Consider the following 24109-nt stretch of genomic DNA (forward strand, 5'->3'; position numbering starts at 1 on the left):
GACACTCAAGCAAAAAGGGGAAGCTTTCGTCAGAAGAGGCAAACCCGATCAACAGGGACGTTGATCCTCTAAGTGGGGGAGAGTGTAAGGGGGGGAGTTTGGCCATAGGCAAACTCAACCCTAGTGGCAAGCTGTGTGGCGTATGGAGCTTACCAACGTACGCGGATGGGAGGACCCGAGTTGGTATAAGAAACACTATAGGGGGACAGGGACTACCCTGGCGTATGGATCTCCGCCGCCCCCGGGGTCAGTAATCGGTACTGGCCTAAGTGATCCGCCCTAGTCTACTAGAGACTAGGAGAGTCGGGCATACGTCCTTCGGGAAGGAAGGCGGATGTCTCCGTGGGGTGGAACCCTACGGACATTATGGGGGCCGGTGAGTGCCCCATAGTGCGAGCCCATTCTAGGGCGAGGTTGCCCCACAGGGAAACCCTTCCGGGATGGACTACCGACAGAGGCATTGACGGGACCCTTCGGTAGGAGTTGGCTGGCCGAGACTTGGGGAAGTCGAGGCGCCACACGGGGCTTAGGCCGGGCCTAGGATTACCCCCGTGACACCAGGCACGTGTGCTCAACGGCCCCCGAGGGCGCGCACCGCCAGCGGTCCCAGGCATTGATCGGGCGTCGAGAGCGTGCCACTCGCGGTGCGTCCGACAGACGCCGCGCGCACGTCTCGAGCCGTCAAGCGGGCGTTCGACCATCGTCGTCCGCGTGCGGGATGCCGTTGTGTGCCCGCGCCGTGCCGTTAATTTTCCTCAGCTTATTATTCTTTATATATTTTTCAAAACTTCCGGAATCAATCGCTTCGACCGTCTTGTTTCAGGTTTTCGTCACAGGTCCTCCGACTCGGTGTCTACAGTTGCCCCTACTTTTCTATTTTGACAGTGATGTGTGTGGTTCGAAAACGTTTTTGCTAACGTAACACATGCAATGTAAAACATATAAAAGTAAAAGACACGTAACGAGTAGGAGGAAACATACCTGACCTTTGCGCTGCGCGCTCCGGCGTTGCTCTCTGACTGCATCAGACTCTGCTTCGGGCTGCACCCTAGTTCACGACCGCTGGGATAATGGCTAAATAGCTACCCTAGTTTACGACCGCGGGGATAATGGCTAAACAGCTACCCTATTTCAAGATTGCGGGGATAATGGCTAAATAGCTACCCTGATTTACGACTGCTGGGATAATGGCTAAACAGCTACCCTATTTCAAGATCGCGGGGATAATGGCTAAAAAGCTACCCTATTTCAAGATCGCGGGGATGATGGCTAAACAGCTACCCTGGTTTACGACTGCGGGGATGATGGCTAAACAGCTACCCTGGTTTACGACTGCGGGGATAATGGCTAAACAGCTACCCTATTTCAAGATTGCGGGGATAATGGCTAAATAGCTACCCTGATTTACGACTGCGGGGATAATGGCTAAATAGCTACCCCATTTCAAGGTTGCGGGGATAATGGCTAAACAGCTACCCTATTTCAAGATCACGGGGATAATGGCTAAACAGCTACCCCATTTCAAGATCGCGGGGATAGTGGCTAAACAGCTACCCTATTTCAAGATTGCGGGGATAATGGCTAAACAGCTACCCTATTTCAAGATCGCGGGGATAATGGCTAAACAGCTACCCCATTTCAAGATCGCGGGGATAATGGCTAAACAGCTACCCCATTTCAAGATCGCGGGGATAGTGGCTAAACAGCTACCCTATTTCAAGATTGCGGGGATAATGGCTAAACAGCTACCCTATTTCAAGATTGCGGGGATAATGGCTAAACAGCTACCCCATTTCAAGATCGCGGGGATAATGGCTAAACAGCTACCCTAGTCTACGATCTTAGGTAAATATGGCTCAAAAGCAACTCCGGTCTGCGACCATGAGTCAGATGGCTCAAAAGCAACTCCGATCTGCGACCACGAGTCAGATGGCTCAAAAGCAACTCTGATCTGCGACCGTGAGTTAGATGGCTCAAAAGCAACTCCGGTCTGCGACCGTGAGTCAGATGGCTCAAAAGCAACTCCGGTCTGCGACCGTGAGTCAGATGGCTCAAAAGCAACTCCGGTCTGCGACCGAGAGTCAAATGGCTCAAAAGCAACTCCGGTCTGCGACCGTGAGTCAGATGGCTCAAAATCAACTCCGGTCTGCGACCGTGAGTCAGATGGCTCAAAAGCAACTCCGGTCTGCGACCGTGAGTCAAATGGCTCAAAAGCAACTCCGGTCTGCGACCGTGAGTCAGATGGCTCAAAAGCAACTCCGGTCTGCGACCACGAGTCAGATGGCTCAAAAGCGACTCCGGTCTGCGACCGTGAGTCAAATGGCTCAAAAGCAACTCCGATCTGCGACCGCGAGTCAGATGGCTCAAAAGCAACTCCGGTCTGCGACCGTGAGTCAAAATGGCTCAAAAGCAACCCTGGTCTCTAAATTGACCTCAGGTGTGTAGTGATGCATATAGATGGATGAATGTAGCCTAGTCTATGGATGCATGTAAACACCTATGTGTGTGTGTAGGTGACTGTGCGTGTGTTTGAATGTGCATAAGTGTGGCTTATGTGTTTTGCTTTATGCGGATGTATGGACATGTGTGTATGCAAACTATGTACATTTGGATGAAATGCTCGGATGGATTCCCTTTTCATAGGCTTGGAGGATTTTTGTAGCTTCAGATCAAGAAATGATGTTTCGGGCCGTCCCCAAGGAGTGCGAGGATGAGGGCGAGGTTAAGTTTGAAACCAAGGGTTGTAAGGATAAGGATTTGGTCTTGATGAGCTCGTGTCAAAGGGGCTCTCGCTTTTAACCAGAGTTTGACGTATTCATTTTTTCCCTAATTTTTGCCTGAGCTGCCCTTTTCGGGTTTTCAACTCAATGGGATCTCTTCGATGTTCTCTATCTCTCCTTTTGCATGAACTGCCCCTAGGGGTTTTCAATTCATCTTTTCTATATCTCACTGATTTTCTCTATCTCTCCTTTTGCTTGGATCGCCTCTTTGGAGGTTTTCAATCCAACCTTTTTGTTCAATTTTTCTTCTCTTTTTCTTTCTTTCTTGATTGTGAATGATACCGGATAGCACAGGGGGTTTATATTCACGGGCCATTTCTATGCTAATCATTTGATGATGAGTTCATGCCCGATGCCTTCGTTAATGGAGAAGCTTCCGGAGTGAGATGGATGTTGATCTGATTGTAGGGCCGTGCCCCCGATTAAAGTTACCGTCTTGGTGTAGGTTAGAAGTTGATGCGGGCGTATGCCCCTGCCAACTCGAGGTGAGATTTCATGTGCGCCAAACTAGGGATACTGCCGTTGGGAGTAGCTATGGAGGAGAGACACTTCGGTCGAAGTTTGACCCTTGAGAGGACCACATAGGAGCAGAGGAACCAGACTTCATGGAGCATGAGAGAGAGGAATAGTCTTCTTTTTTAGTTTTTCTTTTTTATAGATTTTGGATTGGTTTATGGGTGTTGGGGTGATTTCAGTTGAGATGGGGTGTCTATTGATGCGGGTGTTTTCATTACAAATGCAACCATCTAGCTTAAATAAAGCACCTGGCAAAGATACATTGAATTGTTTACTGCTCAGTTTATTAACCACTGTCACCAAAGCATGCCCTTTCGGGTTTTCACACTTCAGTTATTTTAACTCTCTCCTTTTACCCCGGAATTTTCAAATAAGCGCCCCGTGGGGTTTTCACTTATTGGGGTGTCCCTTATTGTTGCATAGGCCGTCCTTTGCGGATTTTCAACCTATCGGGATTTTCTTTCTTTTTTTTTATTTTCATGAGAAGGATTCCTCGGTTCCCTCGAGATTGATTAAAGTTCTGAACTTTGTTGCCGCCTTCGGCTTCACTTGACTACGCATTTGATCTTTCTTCGTTACAGTGAGCTTTTCTCGTACATTTGATTACACATTTGCTGGGTAATGTCAACCGCTTTTGCCACCTTGACGCCTCTTGGCTGATCACGTCAGCTTTTGATTTATTTTCTTTTACTTCCGATTGACTTGACTTTGCCCCAGGGCCTTTTTAGCATCATTTTTTTCTTTTTTCTTCTTCCTTTGTTTAACTTTGAGTCATCATAGGTCTAAACCCTTTCGTTGAAAATGGAACAAAATACTTTATCGCTGATAGGTTAGTTGCCCCCGCCTCGTTCTAAATGGCGCACTCCTGTACTTGTGTCCCCCTTTGGGGGGAGAAATCTTTATCAGTGCCTCAGTGTAAGTATGGCTCTGAGGGCTTGTTTCTTGCTCCATATTTTCTTTTCTTTTTCTCTCTTTTGGACTTTGTTGATTGTCGCTCAATCTTCTTTCTGCCAAAAGCCGATGAGAACCCTTCGTTTGATGGGTCTACGCCCGACTTATCATCGTAGAGTCAGGGAATCGTTTCTCATGATTTATTTTGCTTTTTTTTCTTTTTTTACTCTCTTAATTTTCTCTCTTCAGTGGTTAAGTATTGAGCAATAAGTATATTCTAGATCTTACGTCCGTGCTATGATAGAAGCGGGAATATCTCAATTGAGTAGATATCAAATGTAAGTACATATGTTTAGGATAAATTTGCGAAAACGAAATTTCATTGAATTCAAAAGGAGGTTAATAACATCTTGTGGAATAGAAGATAAAATAAAAGACAAGGATAAAGACTACAAGTGCAATCCTCTCTCTCATACTACTTCAGGAAGCTTCAAGTTCACCTGCTTCCTAAGTGTCCTCAATCTAGAGAACTTCTTCTCTCGCTTATCCTGATCCGTGATAGACCTCACCGTTCAAGGAACAAGTCGAAGACTTCATCCGCTGAGAAGGATCTGGATCACTTATCTTCCCAGCTTCGATGAGATCTTGGATTTCATGCTTCAACTTCATGCAAGTGCTTGTTTTGTGACCATATTTCTGGTGGAAGTGGCAGTAGCCCCTGCGTTTGACTAATTCAGTGGTGTGACCTCCCGTGGTTGGTAGAGGGTGAAGTAAGTCATGCATTCGTAGACCCTCCAACACTTCAAACAAGGGTTGAGTGAAAGTGGAGAATTCCCTTCCCTCCCTTCTATACTGAGTGGGCGACGGAGGGCGAACAACCCTGGTAATCTCATGTCCTTGGTGGTGTGGATCTTGTTGTGTTCGTGAAATATGGTGTGAGACTACCCTTGGTGGAGTGAATGTTTGTGGATTAACTTGTGACGCGAGCTGGAACATAGGTTTCTCCACAGCAGCTTTCGGGATCTCCACAACCAGTGACTCACTCAGGACCTCCCTGACCAACCTTTTCAGCTCTATCTTGAATTCATCTGCAGCAAGTATCTCGGGAAGAACTCGCTCGATTTCTGCTCTGAGATTGAAATCTCCTATCATCTCTTGGGAATTTTCAACCCCCTCATGCTTAGTATTCTCCGGATCATTAAGAGCACGTTTGAACTCATCAGAAAAGATGTATTTGGCTAAAGCCCTTTGCACACGGCTCTCAAGATTGTGGTTAGAATTGCTGGACTGGGCCATGAGTTGGGTCTCTAACAAGGAAAGAGAAAGGATCGGTGAGTGGAGCTTTTTAGGCATTATGAATTTTGATGATGCACGTGCGATGCGAATGCTAAAGCTATCTACTTGTGCCTCCTATAGATGGATGTATGATTTATGCATGATTCGTGGTCTGCGCTTTATTTCTTACAACATAAACACGATTTGACTGGAGCTAAACCCCTTTTTTTCTTTTTCTTTTTTTTACCAGAGCCGTCGGCAGTACCTCGATCGTTTGTGCTAACTTACCAGTTTGGAAGTGCCGATGTCTGAAACCATTTCGACTGTTATACACACACTAGTACGAACCCTACAAGTTAACCTTGCAATGCTTTACAAGATGTACAATGTTGAATGACGCTCGACACGACTGACACTTGTAAGATTGAGACGACCCTCATGATATGTAAAATCCCCTATGACACTAGGTAAATGAGAGTGTACCCCGATGATATCCGTGACGTGTAGATACATTGGAGGGGTAGCGATATGAGTGGTGGGAATGGCATATTTGGTACATCGATACGACTCACGATCTAAAAAGAACAACCTAAGCGATCATGCCTGAGGTGTATGTGAGGGATTGCCATCCTTGGTAGTAATGACGTACTTCGAAGATACGCGGTGTTACATGGACTGATTTGATGCTCATGGTATGTCCGAGACTCAAACAGACCATGACGGAGACATGCGGGGCACTTGTCCATAGTTTACTTGGTATTGATACTGATAACAGGGAACCGTCTTTCTGGGAAACACAAGTTTCCTGAAACAGGTCGACATAGAGGATGTGTCCTAAACTAGAAGCAAGCGGGACGAGACCACCGCATATGGGGTGTGGGTCAATGGTTAGTTTAAACCCAAGACACGAATACGTAGGCGTACCAACGGAACCTTGGCGTGTTATGCAGAAAGTGGTGATGCACGGGACATGCCCTAAATAGGTTAAGGCATAGGGGAGACTCGAGTGACATATGTCATGTGCGCCAATCGTCAGCTTCTCCTGGAAAGCAACTATTACGATGATGGGTATTATCTGACGGGATAACAAACACGGAATTCCCGACACTCGAGGTACGAATAGGATGCATATGTCAACGTACGAGGTACGTGCCAATTATTAACTCCTACTTGGCTCACTAGCATCTTGACATAGTGGTTTGAAACGTGGTGCGTTCAGGAAATACGATGACGTACGTGGTATGCCTTAGAGGTAGCCAAAAGGCATGATGGGAGTCCCACTTGATGTGCCCCCACGATTGACTTATACGTAACTCACGAACGATGGGATGGCTTGATTTTGGGATTTCGACCATTGTGGGGGAAATCCAACATGCTAGGTACGAGACACGAATAGGGTACGCATATGACACACGTATTATCTGACCAACTTTGGATATAGATGAAGCACAAAGATGACTCGAGAGGTACCTTCTAACAACATTGGAGGTGTAAGCTCGACACGATACCGACACGCAGGGTGTGGTTCAAGGATTAACTTAAGCTAGGGACCCAAATACCTCGATGGATTTGCGGACATCAGTGCGTCCGGAAGAATGAGAGGTGTCCTAATCCGATCGAGGTATCAATGAGACGGAAATGAAGACTTACCTGGTACGTGTCGAAGGTCAATTTGTTTCATAGCGCAAACCCAACGAAGATATGTTTTATGAGAATCACTAAAGATCTTACGCGGATATGTCTGACGTATTCGGTCCATCATTGATAGTTGAGATACCAACGATGACACACAGGGTGGACATCCATAGTTCGACGGGAACCTATTACTATGAACAACTCGAGGAGCAACGAGGACGCGAACCAAGACCTTCAAGGTAAGTGCCAAATGTTGGACTTAGCCGCGGTATGAACAACTCGATACTACTGATACGAGTGAGACTCAAATAGCGACACATAGGGCATATGTCTCAGACTCGTGAATAAGGCAATTCGGAGTTTGGGGGCACATGGACAGCGGTACCAATGATGTAGGGAGAGCGTGTCGAGGATTTGACGATAGAAACAAACCGATGTTTGAGACGTACTCCAGATATGAGTGACAATTTACAGGGCGTACGTCAAGAGTTTGATAGGAACCTCATGACATGAACGACTCAGTGTGTCAAGGTATGGGCGGGATGCCCGAGATGTCCCATAGGGTACGTGCCTAAGGGTGTGACTTGGACTCGATGACATGAATCACTCTATATGACAGGTACGGGCCAAAAGTTCAACTTGAACTTGTCGATACAAATGACTCGACATTGGGGGTGTAAGCAAGATGCACGTGATGACATATATGAACTTGCCCCAGATTCGACTGGAACTCAATGACATGAGTGACTCGACATTTGACATGCGAACAAGACGTACCGAACCGCGTATGTGGGTGTGTGCCACAAGCTTAACCTTGACTGGATGGTATAAACGACTCAGTTTTCGACATGTGAGTAAGGTGCGAGGGATGACCTATGGAACGCGCGTCAAAGGTCGGTCCAGAATTGGATAGCCTAATGACATACTCGTGGGCTACAAATATTGACAAGGCGACATGTGGGGCACATTTTGACAAGGCCCAACGTATGACTAAAGCGCAAGTGGTGACATACGAGATACGCACCGAAAGCTGATACGTGTTCGAAGGACTAGTGTCACATGTTTGGAATACTGATGTGTTACGATATATGATGACACACCTGGTATGTCTTATATCGATTTGCCCATTTTTGAAGATGCGACAGTGTGTCTCAAGAAGGCCGAGGATGCGCGGGTTACCTTAGTACAATGACGTATCGATATACAAAGTACGATCGAGAGTACCAATGGGGGCATGAGGATGACCTACTAGCTAAGAGTTTAGTGCAATGACGGATAGATTCATTAGATGTGACGAGGTGACCTATAAGGCGCTAGCTAAAGAGCGGATATGACGCCATGACTTCGTGTGAAGCGTGCATCAGAGGGTCAATGTGAACCTGGGATCAGGACAGTGGGATGACGCAAATACGAGGGGACGCTATGACGACCCACATGGCGCACCTAAAGGTACAAATTGGAAGCGTGGGTAACACACCAGTCAAGGGTTCGTTTCAAAGTTCAGGGTATTGCCCATAATTCTGAAATACGGAGGTGCTACGTATGGACTACCTCCCCAGATGCGAATGATGACAGGTAAACGAGATTCGTGTGAAACAGTTCACTCGACCCTAAGGTTTCGATCCTACAACCACGTAACTTTGGAGTATAGATGCACGGCGCACCGACACACATGGCATGTCTTAGCATGCGAAGGTCATGATGGCAACCTATGAGGTGAGGGGCATGGATAATGCAACAACATAATTTGGAATCACTTGGGCATTGTGTATAGCGTGGCGACATCCGGGGATATGTCTTGAGATACGAAAGGGAGGTGACGACGACCCATGAGATTATGGTTCTATTTGAGATCAAGGTGCCAGTCATAATCTTGAGATGAGTTGGCTAGGGCGTAGCGACACACATGGTATGTCTTGAGGCGTAAGTAGGACGTGTATGAGACATGTGGTGAATGGTTAATTCGAGTCTCAAGGGAACCGACGCCACGACAAAAAAAAATTTTTTGAACCATCGATAAGTTGCCCGCGACATGGTGACACACATAGTATGTCTCGAGTCGACCGTGTGGAGAGTGAACGGAATTTGCCCCACGATGCGAATGTTATGACAAACGAAGTATGACCACCAAGCAGTTTGGATCTGGCAAGGATGCATATCTAACGAATAGTATTCTCAACCATGATAGAGGGAGGCGGAGTACGTCGTGACACATGGGATATGTCTCCGGATAACTTAAGCATGGTGGCAAAGACGCATGTGATATGCCACGATGCACAGGGTATACCTCCTAACGGCATAAACAAGACGATAAAGATGGGCATGGCGTATCCCACACAAAGTATAACACGACGAAGACGTAGGGAGTACCTCGAGGTCTAAAGGTGCTCCTCTGGACTAATATGTAAGACACATCACACATGCGGGGTAGAACTTTTGACGGGCATGCGAGACATGGTAATGGCATGAGATACATTGCGATATACGGGATGTGTCTTCCGTTAGGCACCTAGCAAGGCGAGGACTCAGGTCATGCTATACAGTGTATGGCTCTAGACTAGCGTATCCGACATGAAAGACGCATATGCGACCTATCGCGATGTATAACCTTGACAATACCCGGATGTACGCGATGCACGGTGGCGCATTAAGTACATGCTGTGACTAGTGTATAGTTGACGCGATGGAGAAGTACGAGACAATTCATGATATGGAAGGCGGAACGAGGCAAGGACGTATGGGATACGTCACAACCCAACTGGTATGTCTCCGTCAAACGCATATAACATGGTGAAAAAGCGCCTGATACACCATGACATGCGGGACATGAATCTCATGCCTCTCGCTTGGCGTAAGGGAAGAGGCGAAGATGTACGGGAGGCATTATGTCACACATAGTATACCTTTTGAACGGTGTGTAATGACATGGTAGAGACACCAGGAATGAGTCCCAAGAAGCGGGGCTCAACAGGGAAAAGACATATGGAATATGTCGCGACATGACAGGTATGCCTCTTGATTGGTGCCCGGACGACTAATGGAAGATGCATGGGGCGCATTACGTCCTACGGGGTACAACAAAGTGAAGATACAAGGAATATGTCACCACACGACAGGTGGGACTCCTGACGGGTGGACACATGATGACACGACGCAGCCAGGCCATAGGGGATTTGTCATGAGAGAACGGTATGCCTCTTAACCGGGCAAGGATATACAGGAGATGACGCGACATACGGGGTAAGCCAAAACCAAGGCATAGGGGATACGCCATGACATAATGGTTGTACCTTCTGATCGGTGCCTACGATACTGGACAAATGTACGAGGTATGCTACTATACGCATAGTATGCTAAGGCGAAGACGCATAGGATACGTCATGACATAATGGACATGCCTCCTAGCTAGAATACAAACGACACGGTGAAGACGCATGAGATATGCCAAGGATGCATAGGATGCGTCCCAATACATAGGTATGACAAGGCAAAGACGTATGGGATACGTCACGACATAACTAGTATGCCTCCTGAATGACACACGACGCCGGGGTCGACTCTTTCTCACATTCCTAATAAATACGTCCTAAGTCTACGAAACCTAGAATGGCTGCACGCAATTTGGTTAGCATGCAACGCTCTACATGGTATGACTGCAATGATTTGTTAAGCATAGAATGTATTATAACTTAAATTTGACTTGACTGATGTACAACAATATATAAATCTATACAAACAAACTAGTTAGCGAAAAATCGTACATAACGCGTAAGTAGATCGCAATAAGAGAAAGAAAATGTTAGATAACAATCACATTCATCACATCATCTCTCTTCCATCCTTATTTCTCCACACACTCGTTGGTCCAAGTCTCTTTCCTAGGATTTTGGTATGGGCTCACATCGTGGTCCAGGGGACGCGTGATGCCGTCGATTATTGCAGAAAAGTAAATCATCCATCAGACAATACAGTTCGTTTTGACGCATCCACGTTTAGTGACTAAGAAATCGACCAAGTTGGATTGTTCTTTCAGAATAACTCGTCTTTTGTCCTTTTGTGAGACGCATTAATTCGGGTTTTGACTCCCTTTGAGCGCATCTCAGTTTTTAGACACGGTTCGAGTTACTCTTCTAGTTCAATCGTTCGTTATCGTCTATGATTCGTTCCCTTTTATTCACGTGGATTCGTGTCTCGATTTTTGGATTACAACGGGATCTTTTTGGATCTATCGAGAGACGTAACCACGCGTTTATTTAGTGATGGAATCATTTTTGAATTTAGGGAACGGACTCATCGCATAATGTGTTTGTTTTTAGCGTCGAGGATTCGTTTGCTCCTGAAAAGACGGCGAGTCTTATTTGAGCGTACGGTAATCTTTCGGCTAACAACAATCCTTCATTCTTTCCAATTCACGGGATATATCACCTTAGTGTGGTTATAGAAAATCAACGTTTCGTTGAATCGCATGTTTATTCGAGGCGAGGATATCACCGTTCTCTTTCCTTTAGACGCGAATTTAAGCAAACACGTACATCGGGCCATATTTCTTGCAGTTTTGGTAATGGTCGAAATGATCGAGTCGTTAGTCAAAACCCGCAGTCTCGTCCATATGGTGCAATTATATGGTTTGGCTCAATTCGGCTTCGAGATTTTAAACGGGGTATATATTCGTTCGAGACACGTATTCAACGGCATTGGTTTATTTCCTTTAACTACCCTCGGTATTGATATATATCGTAGACTCGGAATGATTTTGGTCGTTTAGTTTATTTTTCTTTTCTTTTGTTTTCCTAGTCACCTTTGCGGACACATCTATTTCTCTTAAGAACGACACGAGGCATAACGTAAAAGCTCGTCTTTTATTCCGAAGGGACGGGCTACTTGTGCGAAACTTTTCACGTTACGATAGGGTCATTCAAGACAGAAATGTTCTTTGTTTTCGTTTCGTCATGATCTCGTTTTATCCCAATTTATTTAACGAATGTGAATAACGGCTACTGTTAATACAGTCTTTTGCATCGAGATGTAATTATCCTTAATACCAAACCGATTCATACTAATACATGCTTACGTCATAACGCATTTCCTGAACACGTGCCTTCGTCGGGACACTGAAAGGGACAAGGCGGGTCGCACATGTTCATTCATATGAGATGACTAAGTCGTCTTTAGTTCAAATCGTTTCGATGTTTCAGGGTAATTAGTATGTCGATTCATGAGCATATATTAACGCATCGTCTCATTTTCTTTACATAACTTAGGATTAGACACGTATCATGGCGGTTTGAAAACACGAACTGATTCATTTATCATATCAAAAATGGTAATGGGTAATCCTATGGCAACTTCTAAGGCTACTATATGCTGACACGGCTGACCGTGGGACCTCACAGGACCGCACAGATTCGCCCTTAACGAATGGATGGGGACCCTCTGGCGCCTTACTGTAAGGGGGAACTTACGCTAGCCTCTTTCGAGCGACGAATGGACTCTCGCTAGAGGTTTCGCGGAAATTACCCAAAGGGTTTGCAATAATGCACATGTATGCATACGAAAAGAAGTAAAACGATCCGTCCCCGTTAAGGGCTTAGTGCACGCCTTCCGGAATCAAATTTCTCGCTTCCCCAGCAGAGTCGCCACTTGTTAGACGACGTGCCGCGGCCTAATCTCCCGGGCGGACCGGGGGGTGGACAACCTCATGGCGACATAAGCGGTGATTAGCGCCGAAAGCAACCAATCGCGGAATCAAGCTGCTCGGTAGGACCGGAGCTCGGAGATATGGAAGAGTCGCCACCCACGAATGGGAAAATGAACACCGATCCCTTGCGGGTGACCGGTGTGGGTTCGGGAAACTTAGGTACGAGCCGAGAAGGCTAGCTCCTTTCCGGAGAAAGGCTACTAGGCACCCCGACATCGCTCGGTTATGAACCACCGGCCTCCTACTCAGCATGTTAGGCGATAACTGACTAATCGTATACTTCTTTAAGTTTAAAATTCATTTGAAACCCTTTTCTTTCTCCTTTTGGAAACCATTTTGAGCATATGATATCGAAAAGCCACATCAGTAAAGAATCACCCATTTATGTTTATACATACACAGAGAGGGGGAAGAAAGAAGTGATTTATTTACAACCGTATTTAAATGTTATGTTGTGTGTCTATTCTACATTAACTTATTTCCCCAAAACGATGTTTATTACATGGTTCGCACCTTAATCGCCGTTGGAACGATTTAGGTGCGTTTTAAAACCCCGTTTGATGAAGCTTACCCGAATCGCCGTTGGAACGACTCGAATAATTGAAAACGTTAAAGTAAAAGCCTTTTAATAAGAAAACGTGGTTAAACATACAAGTCAATTTTATTTTGTACAAATTCATTAAGAAAGCGATTCAAAATCTCCATTATTAACAAAGAAAACGATTTTGATTACAATGTTCGCTTAATCCGTCGTTGGAACGGACTAAGGTTTTAAAACGTGGTGTTTTGAAGACGATTTGAAATATCAACCAAAATGACTCTATTTATCTACATTAGAGATCTAAGAAAGCTCATTAGCTTAAATAATTTAATTGAAAACTCTCTTTTTGTGACTTATTTTCCCCACTTATTTAATGGACTCTCTAACTATTATAATTACATCAATAAACACATTTAGGCCCAAAAATTAATTTTTCCAAGTGAAGCCCATTTGAAACATGGACTTATAAATGACCAAAAGAAATAAAGAAAATAATATAGATATATATTTACACATTTTAGCCCAAAAGACATAAAATAAGAGTAAAAGAAAATATACTATCTAATACATATATAAGAAAGAATAATGAAAATAATATATTTATACTTTAAACATAAGAAAGTAGTGAATGAAATTCATAAATAAGAAAATAGCATTTATCACTCAAAATAATTTTATTTAACAATAATTAAGATAACCCAAATATACCCCAAAACTATATATATATACATAACTAATATAATCCTAATGTCAAAAAGACTATATGTTCATCCCCCAATATCTACTAATTATCTCCCAAAATGCCCAAGTAAATAACATTTAAAATAGAATTTAATGTAATTTAAATGAATAATAATAAAAAAGAAAGTAATATGTACATATACAAAAAATTAGAATAAAAATGGAATACAAATCTCCTAAAATAATTATATATGTTAAAGTTTTAAAACAATTTGAAAAGAATATATTACATAATTATATATATATATATATATATACTAAGGATTAAAAGTCTAAAAGTTAAGAAAAAGGGACTGAAATGGCATTTTTTACATTTTGGCAGATTTACCGACGGAAAATCCGTCGGTAAACAGCATTTAGTGACAGAATTGGCAAATTACAGCAGTACTCCAATATTTTCCAGATTTATTCAAAAGCTTTAAATTAAATCTAATTCAATCGTTTTGGACTTCCGAACTACCAAAGATGGATCATAGTCGAACACGGAAGTTCCTAAAACGATGTTTTTATTTTAAAACGTTATTTGGAAACCTCTTTTAAATAAAAAAAAACTTATAATTACAACATTTTCGATACCCGAACTACCTTTTTATCGGATCACGGTTCGTATTGGGATATCCAAAACGAGGTTTTTATTTTAAAACAAAACCGAATTTTATTTAACACGAAACGAAAATTAAATAAATACGTTAATTAAATAAAACGTGACAAAATAAATAAATAACTAAAGGAATAAAAACTATAGCATAAAAAAAATAAATAGAAGGAGAGAATAAATTAAATAAAATAAAGAGTCTAGTCCTCGGATAATACCTTTAATTCGGTATCTGACAGTCGAAGCCGATTGATTCCACGAACCGCGAGCTCCCGTTTTTTATGAAAAATTTAGTAAAAATTGAACTTAGGAAATTTAGAGATTTTCAATTTTAGGAAAAAAAAATGTTTTTTTCCCAAAAAATCCACTTCCTCTCTCTAGAAAAATATCTAGTGTGAGAAAGCTCTCCCAAAAAATCCTCCTCCTTCACCTTGGGATCTGTGCCCTTATATAGGGAAACGGATCCCGGAACAATGGGCGACGCCCAAAAAAAAATTGGACGTCGCCCATTGTGGTTGGGCGGTCGCCCAACCTAGTGTTGGGCGATCGCCCAACGCGAGGTTGGGCGCCCGCGCCCAACCCTCGTCGGGCGTCCGCCCGACGCGTTGGGCGTTCGTCCGACGTGGTTGGGTGCCCGCCCGGCGACCCTCGGGGCGTGCCCCGCGCCGTCGTACGCGTGCACTCCGTGGCCGCCGAGCGCGCGCTCCGCGCAGCTAGACGCTCGCACGTCGCGGCCGTCGAACGCGCGCCCCGCGCTGCCAGGCACGTGTGCTCAACGGCCCCCGAGGGCGCGCACCGCCAGCGGTCCCAGGCATTGCTCGGGCGTCGAGAGCGTGCCACTCGCGGTGTGTCCGACGGACGCCGCGCGCACGTCTCGAGCCGTCAAGCGGGCGTTCGACCATCGTCGTCCCCGTGCGGGATGCCGTTGTGTGCCCGCGTCGTGCCGTTAATTTTCGTCAGCTTATTATTCTTTATATATTTTTCAAAACTTCCGGAATCAATCGCTTCGACCGTCTTGTTTCAGGTTTTCGTCACAGGTCCTCCGACTCTCTATAAGAGGGATGGATTCCGTGTTGAGTCGCCAATATGCCCTGGTTCTGAAAATGCAGTAGTGGCTGATCTCTTTATAGCTGGTACTCGTATTTGGGATCGAGGTAAGCTTCTGCGTTTATTTTCCGCCTCCGAAGCTGAGGAGATTGGTAATCGAGTTATCCCTTTTAGACTGGTGGCTGACCAACAGATATGGCACTATACTAGATCAGGTATCTACTCTAGCAAATCTGGTTATAGAATTCTTACTGATACCCAAGCTTCTATTGCTGCTAGCAATATTGGATGGAAGCGGGTTTGGGAGACGGAATTGCCACCTAAAATCAAATCCTTCCTTTGGAAAATTGGAACGCGTTGCCTTCCTATGAGATATCGCCTTTCTACTCGTCGGGTACCTATACCAATCCATTGTCCTTTTTTCCATATGGATGTTGAATATGAGTTCCATCTCTTTGTGAATTGTGTGTATGCCCAAGAATGCTGGTTGCTAAATAATGTGGATATTGCAATCTTTACTCATGATCAGTTTAGCGATTCATTGCTGTCTGTGTTTGCTACATCTAGTATGGAAGTGAGGGTGAAGGTGGGCTTGACGTTATGGGCAATTTGGTCCCAACGTAATGCACTTATCTGGAGATCAGAAGTTATTCATCCAGGTCCTGCTGTCCGTTTTGCTGGTTTTGCTGTTCAGGAGTGGCGGCAACAGCAGCAGCGAGTTCGTCGTTCAGCAACAGAGGGTTCGGCGGTCAGCAGTAACTCGGACTCGATCAGGTGGCATCACCCTCCTTCCGGCTGGGTAAAGTGTAATTCTGATGGCGCCTTGTTCTGCCAACAGCAGCAGAGTGGTTCCAGATCAATTCTTAGAAGTTCAGATGGCTCTGTCATGGCCCTGCACAGTGAATTGTATACCTGTTACATTGAACCTCGGCTTGTCGAAGCTATGGCATTAAGGGCTGCTATTGTCTGGGTAATATCGTTAAATTGTTGCAATGTCATCTTTGAAAGTGATTCCAAAGAAGTCGTGGATAGTTTCAACAGCGCTAAGGTGGATTGGTCCGACTTTGGAGGTATTATCTTTGATTGTAAACATTTGCTAGCTAATAGGAACGATTTCTTAGTTTCGTTTTGTCCGCGTGTAGCGAACGGGGCTGCTCATGCTATTGCACGCCAGGCTCGTTCCAATGCTCACGTTTTTACATCATTTACCATCCCTAGTTGGTTAGGTGATGCGCTTTGTAATGATTCGTTTTCTTCGCCTTAATATATTTGTTCGTTAATCTCAAAAAAAAAAAATGCAAAATCGTTCAATTGTCATGCATTATTTTTATGATTTTCTTTTATAAAAAAACGTAAATTATAATGTTTCCGACTCGTAATCATCCATTTATGGGATTCTCGGTTGTTACGCATCAAATATCCCTAACGTTTTGGGTTAGGTACAATTTTACCTCTAACATCTAAAATAGTGCAATTTTACCTCTAATATTAGTAGCCAAGAGCAATTTTATCCCTAACGTTGATAAATTGGATCAGTTTCAGACAATATTATAAAATACATTCATTTTTTTCTTTATTTTGCACCAATTGCATATCAAATTTGTAATTTTGTACCAATTTTACCCCCTTTGACCCCCTCCCCCCTACATCCACCCCTATCGTCGATCCACGAGTACCTTTTGCATTTTCCTCAGTAACAGCCTCATCTCTTGGCGTACCAAGAGACAACCTACTATTGCACGATCGTCAACCGATAGCAGATACATTGTGCTCGCTCTTAGGTGATCTTCGGTTCCTATTCCTCGGCCCGTTCAATTATGGTGTGACAAGTTGGAGCAATCTACCTCACGGTCAACCCATGCTTTTATGCTCGCACCAAACATATTGAACTAGATTATTCACTTTGTTTAAGAGCAAGTTCAATCCAATTCTCTCCGTGTTCAATTCTTCAATCCGGCTATAGCATGATTTCAACTTCTCTGGTCACGTCTCATAGTGAATTCCCGCCATGGGCGGGGTGTTGGAGATAATTCCTCATTTACATCTGATTCATTTATTTACTTATTTCTATTAGAGTTTTCTTCACTGTACCACTGTTCTCAATATAAATATAATAACAGCATGACCACAGCACGAAAAGGGCTAATTCAGATGCTACGAGAAATCCAATTCACTAAGCACAAGAAGACACATATAAAAACACAAATGAATCATAGCAACTATAGATGACATATATGCAATCACAATCTTAAACAAAGTTAATCATCCTCCTCAACATCGCCCAACCTGGCTTTTTATGTTCCTGCTCCCTGCATAAATCCCAACCCCAAACTATTACTGTCGTAACATCGAAGGCGACGTTTCATTTTTCATTTTGTCTTCATCCCAAAAACATGGACACTAATCAACAAGAAATCGAATCAGACACTACTTGTCTTCTCCTTCAAAAAAAAATATGCCACTAAATATCTAAACTATAAAATAACCAATGAACTTCAATTCAATCAAGCAACACCTCTTAATTTCAAAATTGAAGCCATGGTGATCATCCCAGAAAATGACCTGATTACCATCTTCTCCATTCTCCTGTTCCTCTTCTGTTTAATTCAGATACTCAAAGCAAAAATACACAACAAAAAACTCCCCCCGCAACCAAAAGGGGCATGGCCTATCATCGGCCATCTCCGTCTCCTAGCCGGAAACCACCAGCGTCATGAAACGTTAGGGGAGTTAGCAGATAAATACGGTCCGATATATATGCTGAAGATCGGAGTTTACAAGTCTCTGATCATAAGCAGTCCGGAACTAGCTAAAGAGTGCTTCACCACCAACGACAAAATCTTCGCCGACCGTCCAAAAATTTTAGTCGGGGAGGTCTTGGGGTACAACAGTGGAATGCTCGGATTCAGCCCATACGGAACTTACTGGAGGCAAATGCGGAAGATAGCCACACTTGAACTCCTCTCGAACCATCGTCTCCAGATGGTAAGCCACATAAGAGAATCGGAGATACGAGCAGCTATAAACGGCGTCGTTGCAGCTGAAGTTCCGGTTGTGAAGATGAAGCAGTGGTTTGGGGATATAATTCTTAATGTGATATTTAGGATTATCGTAGGGAAGCGATTCGGGAACCGTGTGAGTGAAGAAGATGAAAATGGTGGGAGTGAGAAGTGGCGAGAGGCTGTGATGAAATGGTTCGTGTTGGCTGGGAAAGGAGTGGTGTGTGATGCGATGCCGTTTTTGAGGTTTTTGGATTTGGGTGGACATGAGAAGAACATGAAGAAAACAGCTATGGAGTTGGATGTTATTGTTCAAGGTTGGTTAGATGAGCATAAGGAGAAAAGGAAGTCGGTGAAAGGAGATGAAGATTTCATGGATGCGATGGTTTCCATTCTTGAAGATGAAAAAGAGCTTCCTACACAAGATGCTGATACCATCAACAAAGCTATGTGTTTGGTATAGTTTTTCTTGTATTTATTGCACCGGAAGTATAATAGAATTTCGATAAGTGAATCTACTTAATATTCTAATCCCATCGTATAAACGTTTTTAGGGTTTTATAATAGCGGCATCAGATACAACAAAATTCACATTGATATGGGCTTTAGCGTTAATGCTGAAGAATCCGAACACTCTGAAGAAGGCGCAACAGGAACTAGACACCAACGTTGGCAGTGAAAGGCACGTGCAAGAATCAGACATGAACAACTTAGTATATCTTCAAGCAATTTTAAAGGAAACGCTTCGTTTAAACCCACCAGCAGCATTGTCAGTGCCACATGAGTCGATGGAAGAGTGTACCGTAGGTATACCTACTAGTTTTGATAGGATAAAACAATTTATAGAGATGATCTGCTTGACATTATATATTTGACACGATTAAGATTTTTGTATCATTTATATTGTATAAACCCATGTTGCATATATAGATTGCATGACACGGTTATCTGTTTTGACACTAGGTGGGTATTTTATACCAAAAGGCACAAGGCTTATGGTTAACCTGTGGAAGATGCAACGTGATCCTCGTATATGGGAAGAGCCTTGCGAGTTCCGACCAGAAAGATTTCTCACAACCCACAAGCATGTTGATGTTAGAGGCCACAATTTTGAATTGTTGCCATTCGGAAGCGGTAGAAGAATGTGCCCGGGTGTATCGTTTAGCCTTCAAGTTATGCAACTTACATTGGCTAACTTGATTCATGCCTTCGATATTTCCATTCCACCCGGTGAACAAATTGATTTAGACGGGGCATTTAGAATCAATAATCAGGAAAATACCGAAATAAAAGTCCTCCTCAATCCACGACTTCCTGCTCATCTGTATCAATAAGAGTTTTTACCATACTACAAGAGTAATATATTCAACCAATTAAAAATGAATGCATACATTAGATATGAGATGATTAATGTTAAGAAATAAGTATATATCAATAACATCAATTGATTGATTAAATGTATTGCTCTCAATAAAAATTTATTATGTACCAATTATTAGTACCCACTAAAGAATTAAAAGAGTTAAATGGTCAAAAGCTTCTTCTAGAATTTAGAATCTATATAATAAGATTTTTTTACATTTGTGATCTTTTATTTAATAGTTGGATACAGGTTTATGATAACGATATGAATGATGCACGTGTTTAAGATTGTTGTTTCTATCAAATATCTTATTGTATTGGTTTCTATTCATAATACTCGGTGTATTATTTACTAGTCCTAATTGGTGTCTTCCTCTCCTCAAAATAGTTCTATCAGTGACAGTTCAGTCAATAGTAGTGGTCCGACCGGTCTGAACACTAATAACAACTCTCATAGGGTCGCATCAATATTTTCCAATTCCATTTTCTGAAAAGCTTATCCAGTTAGCTTAGAATTAAACCAACATCATCCTTTTTTTTTTATTGTGGAGAACTTAAATCATGTCGCTATTCTCTTGTGGTCTCAAAGGCCATATTGAATCTATCATTTCTCTTACGTCTAGTGAATTGAATCCCGAATTGGCTTCCTAGTGATGACGTGATCAAGAAGTGCTCATTACATTATAAATTGTCTATTGCAACCATAACGGGGAAATCGTTGCTAAAAAAACACTACATTTACTAATATTAGATGATATTTACTATTCAGGTATATGTAATGAACTAATTTTGTAAAAGTTTTACTTTAGATGTATATTCAGGGTTTTTTTTTTCTTTTTTGTGATAAAAAAATATAACAATTACAACTATTGTTACTTTATTTGACTTCAGAGTTAGCTAAAGCAACTATATATAACAACTATATCATTGCTTCCATTTAATAAAATATATAACTATACCTAATTTTTATAGTTAAAAATTAGAAAAATTAACTAAATCATATTCCCTTTTTTTCAAAATAATTATTGGATGGAGAATTTTTTGTATTGTTCCATAATATTTGCTGTTGGGTGTGACTCAAGAGCTCGATGGATGACTTGTTCTTTAGATGTTGACCTGTGATTGGTCTCTAGGTACACTCTGATACAAAAGTCAGTAAGATTATCAAGAAAATGTACTGAAAAAGAATGTAGAACCTCTCCTAAAAGATGTGAATTTATATTTTTATAAGGGTTCCAAAGGGTGAGATTACCTGTTGTCCCCAAGTGAGGCGATAGAATGTAAGTCGTCGTGGTTATCAAAAGGGCTTCTAGATCCACTGTTGGACAAGCCTCTTAATAGTTATAGGCTCATTTGGGCTTGGACCTTTACTATATTAATTCTGCAATAGATTTTTTCCCCTTCCCCCAATGGGTCGTTTCGAATCATTGCATGTGAAATATCAATTTAATGCTCGTTGTTCAATGCATGCTTTCCAAAGTGCAACCCCCAGTTTTTGGGCAATTTGACGGTTGTGATTTGATGGAGTTAATAATAGCTTGGCAACAAAAAGGTATATAGTTCTAGACCGAGTGAGGAGAAACCTTTTCACGTTCAAAGGCGATTCAAGAACTCGGGTTATAGAGAATTTTATTAACCTCCTTTTCGATGAGGCTACAAAGTAGTTTAGTTTCTTATTTGTGTCTTTTTTATCTTTATATCTTTCTTTCATCTGCCTTATGTTGTATGCCTACTTGAGTGTGAGCCTTTAGTTACGATTTCTTTGGTAAAAAGCGCCTAAATTTTCCTCCGATTTGAATATTTCTTGGTCTAGTGATTACAATGAAGGTAGTGAGTGTTCTACTATTGAGAATCTTATGAAACTCGAGATCAGGACCGGTCCTGATAATTTATGGGCCCTAAGCGGAATAATAAATAAAGGCTCTTTTAATATAAAAAATCTACGTAAAAAAAATTAAAATATATTTTAATACATGATAAACAAAAAAAGTATTTCATTAATTCCTTATTTATCTACATATTAAATCTATTTGCTAAAAAATTAAATCAGTTGCCACATGTATATATCACGTGTCAAAAATTGTGTTATTTGGCAACAAATTTAACAAATAGATCGATTAATTTTTATCTATTCCTAAAATAAAAAGGCAATTTAAATAAGGGTATATTTAGTAAAACATCAATTAATGTATATAGATTGAATCAAAACGTCAAACCTTATGGAACAAAAAAATTTCTCTAGAAAGACAAATATTATAGAACAGGTGGAGTATATTCTAGACCCTTAATTTATAAGACTAATAAAAAAATTCTCTAGAAAGATAAATATTATAGAACAGATAGAGTATATTTTAGACCTTTAATTTATAAGCCTTAATTTTTAAATATATTTAAAATAATGATTTTATTAGTTTGAAATTAAAATATCATTTGACTTTAAAAGTGAATTTTTATGTAAATTTTTTAATATTAATATATATATATATATATATATATTTTTTTTTTTTTTTTTTTTTGAGAAAGCCACACATTTGTATAATTTTTTTCAAAAAAGGCTTTAATAGTAAAGCACCTTTAAATGTTACCACAATGATCTCGCAAATCATTACTTAATATATAATTTATTTAATTATAAATATTGTCAACCAATAGTGAAATGAGAGATAAAGTCATCAAAAAGGTGAACCAATAATTTCAAGTAAATCAAATTTTTTTATATTAAAAAATGTTTGGCAACTTGAAGGAAGGTTGTCAAAAATTGACAACTTTTAGCACCCAATATCACTCCAATAGTAGGCACCTTAAAAATATATGCTTTCTGAGGGAGTCGAAACATAGACCCCTTCTATAAGTCATATTCTTAACCACTGAGACACTCATTCATTTTAATATAAATTATGTTTTACACCATATATATACACTACTTATAATTAAAAAAAAAATAGGCCTTCCTACAGCCCTGAACCCTAGGCTAGAGCCAGTGGCGAATCCAGGATTTGAGGGAGCGAGGGGCAAAATTCTACGTAAAAAAAAATTAGACAAAAAATATAAAATTGTTCAATTTTTTATGACAAAAAATGCAAAATTGTTCAATTTTTGGTGACGAAAAAATCGTTCAATTGTCATGCATTATTTTCATTATTTTTTTGATAAAAAACGTAAATTATAATGTTTCCGACTCGTAATTATCCATTTACGGGATTCTCGGGTTGTTACGCATCAAATATCCCTAACGTTTTGGGTCAGGTATAATTTTACCCCTAACATCTAAAATTGTACAATTTTACCCCCCTACATCCGCCCCTGGCTAGAGCACTCCTTTCCCATTATGGACCGTTATACAAAAGAGTTGTTCAGACATTCAGATTTTATGAAGGTCGATCCCACCGGCAACGATCTGTATGAAGAGGCTAGGTGTCAATTGATAATTTAGAAATCGGTAGGATTTCAACCGATTTCTTTGCAAATTGAAACCGGTAGAGATCCCTAATAAATTTACCCTGCTATATGAATAAAACTAACGGTGTCCGAACTTTTGCTTTGATTTTGCTCACGTTATTAATTTTGAAAAAAAAAACTCTTAACAGATGTCAATTTATGAATTCATAAACTATATGAATTTTTTTTAATTAAAGCTTTTTTTTATAGATCAAGGGCTAATAATGCTTTGTGCCAAAAATCAAAAACTTAATTAATGAAAATTGAAAGTATGATGAGTTAATGATGCTTTTTTGGTAATTACATATAAGAAAAAGTGATGGGAGTGACAGCTCTTCTCAATTTAAATTTTGTCGATAAACAGTTGCATGGGCGTTGCTGTCATTGGTCCACTTCACCCACCATCTTCCCTGCATGCCCCGTCTCCCAGTGTAAGGTTATTCCTGTCATTTTAACATTTAATTATTGTTCCATTCGTATCAAAATAAATAAATATAGCAGTACTCTATTATTTATCGGATCTGGAGAAATCTGCTGATAATTAATTGGGCACTCCCTTCTAATTTCATCACACATATTTTTAGTTTCAAC

At 41.5% G+C, this 24109-nt stretch overlaps 1 protein-coding gene across 1 annotated transcript; it reads left to right on the forward strand.

Annotated features, from left to right (window-relative positions):
- The first annotated feature begins 18257 nt into the window (after positions 1–18257).
- Positions 18258–20052, forward strand: LOC136200403 (cytochrome P450 CYP82D47-like). The gene is made up of 3 exons (XM_065990785.1): positions 18258–19175; positions 19273–19525; positions 19682–20052. The coding sequence occupies exons 1-3, from the start codon at positions 18258–18260 to the stop codon at positions 20050–20052; spliced, it is 1542 nt and encodes a 513-aa protein (XP_065846857.1).
- Positions 20053–24109: the final 4057 nt, after the last annotated feature.

The sequence above is a fragment of the Euphorbia lathyris genome, chromosome 7 (genome assembly GCF_963576675.1).
Source record: "Euphorbia lathyris chromosome 7, ddEupLath1.1, whole genome shotgun sequence".
Lineage (NCBI taxonomy): Eukaryota > Viridiplantae > Streptophyta > Magnoliopsida > Malpighiales > Euphorbiaceae > Euphorbia > Euphorbia lathyris.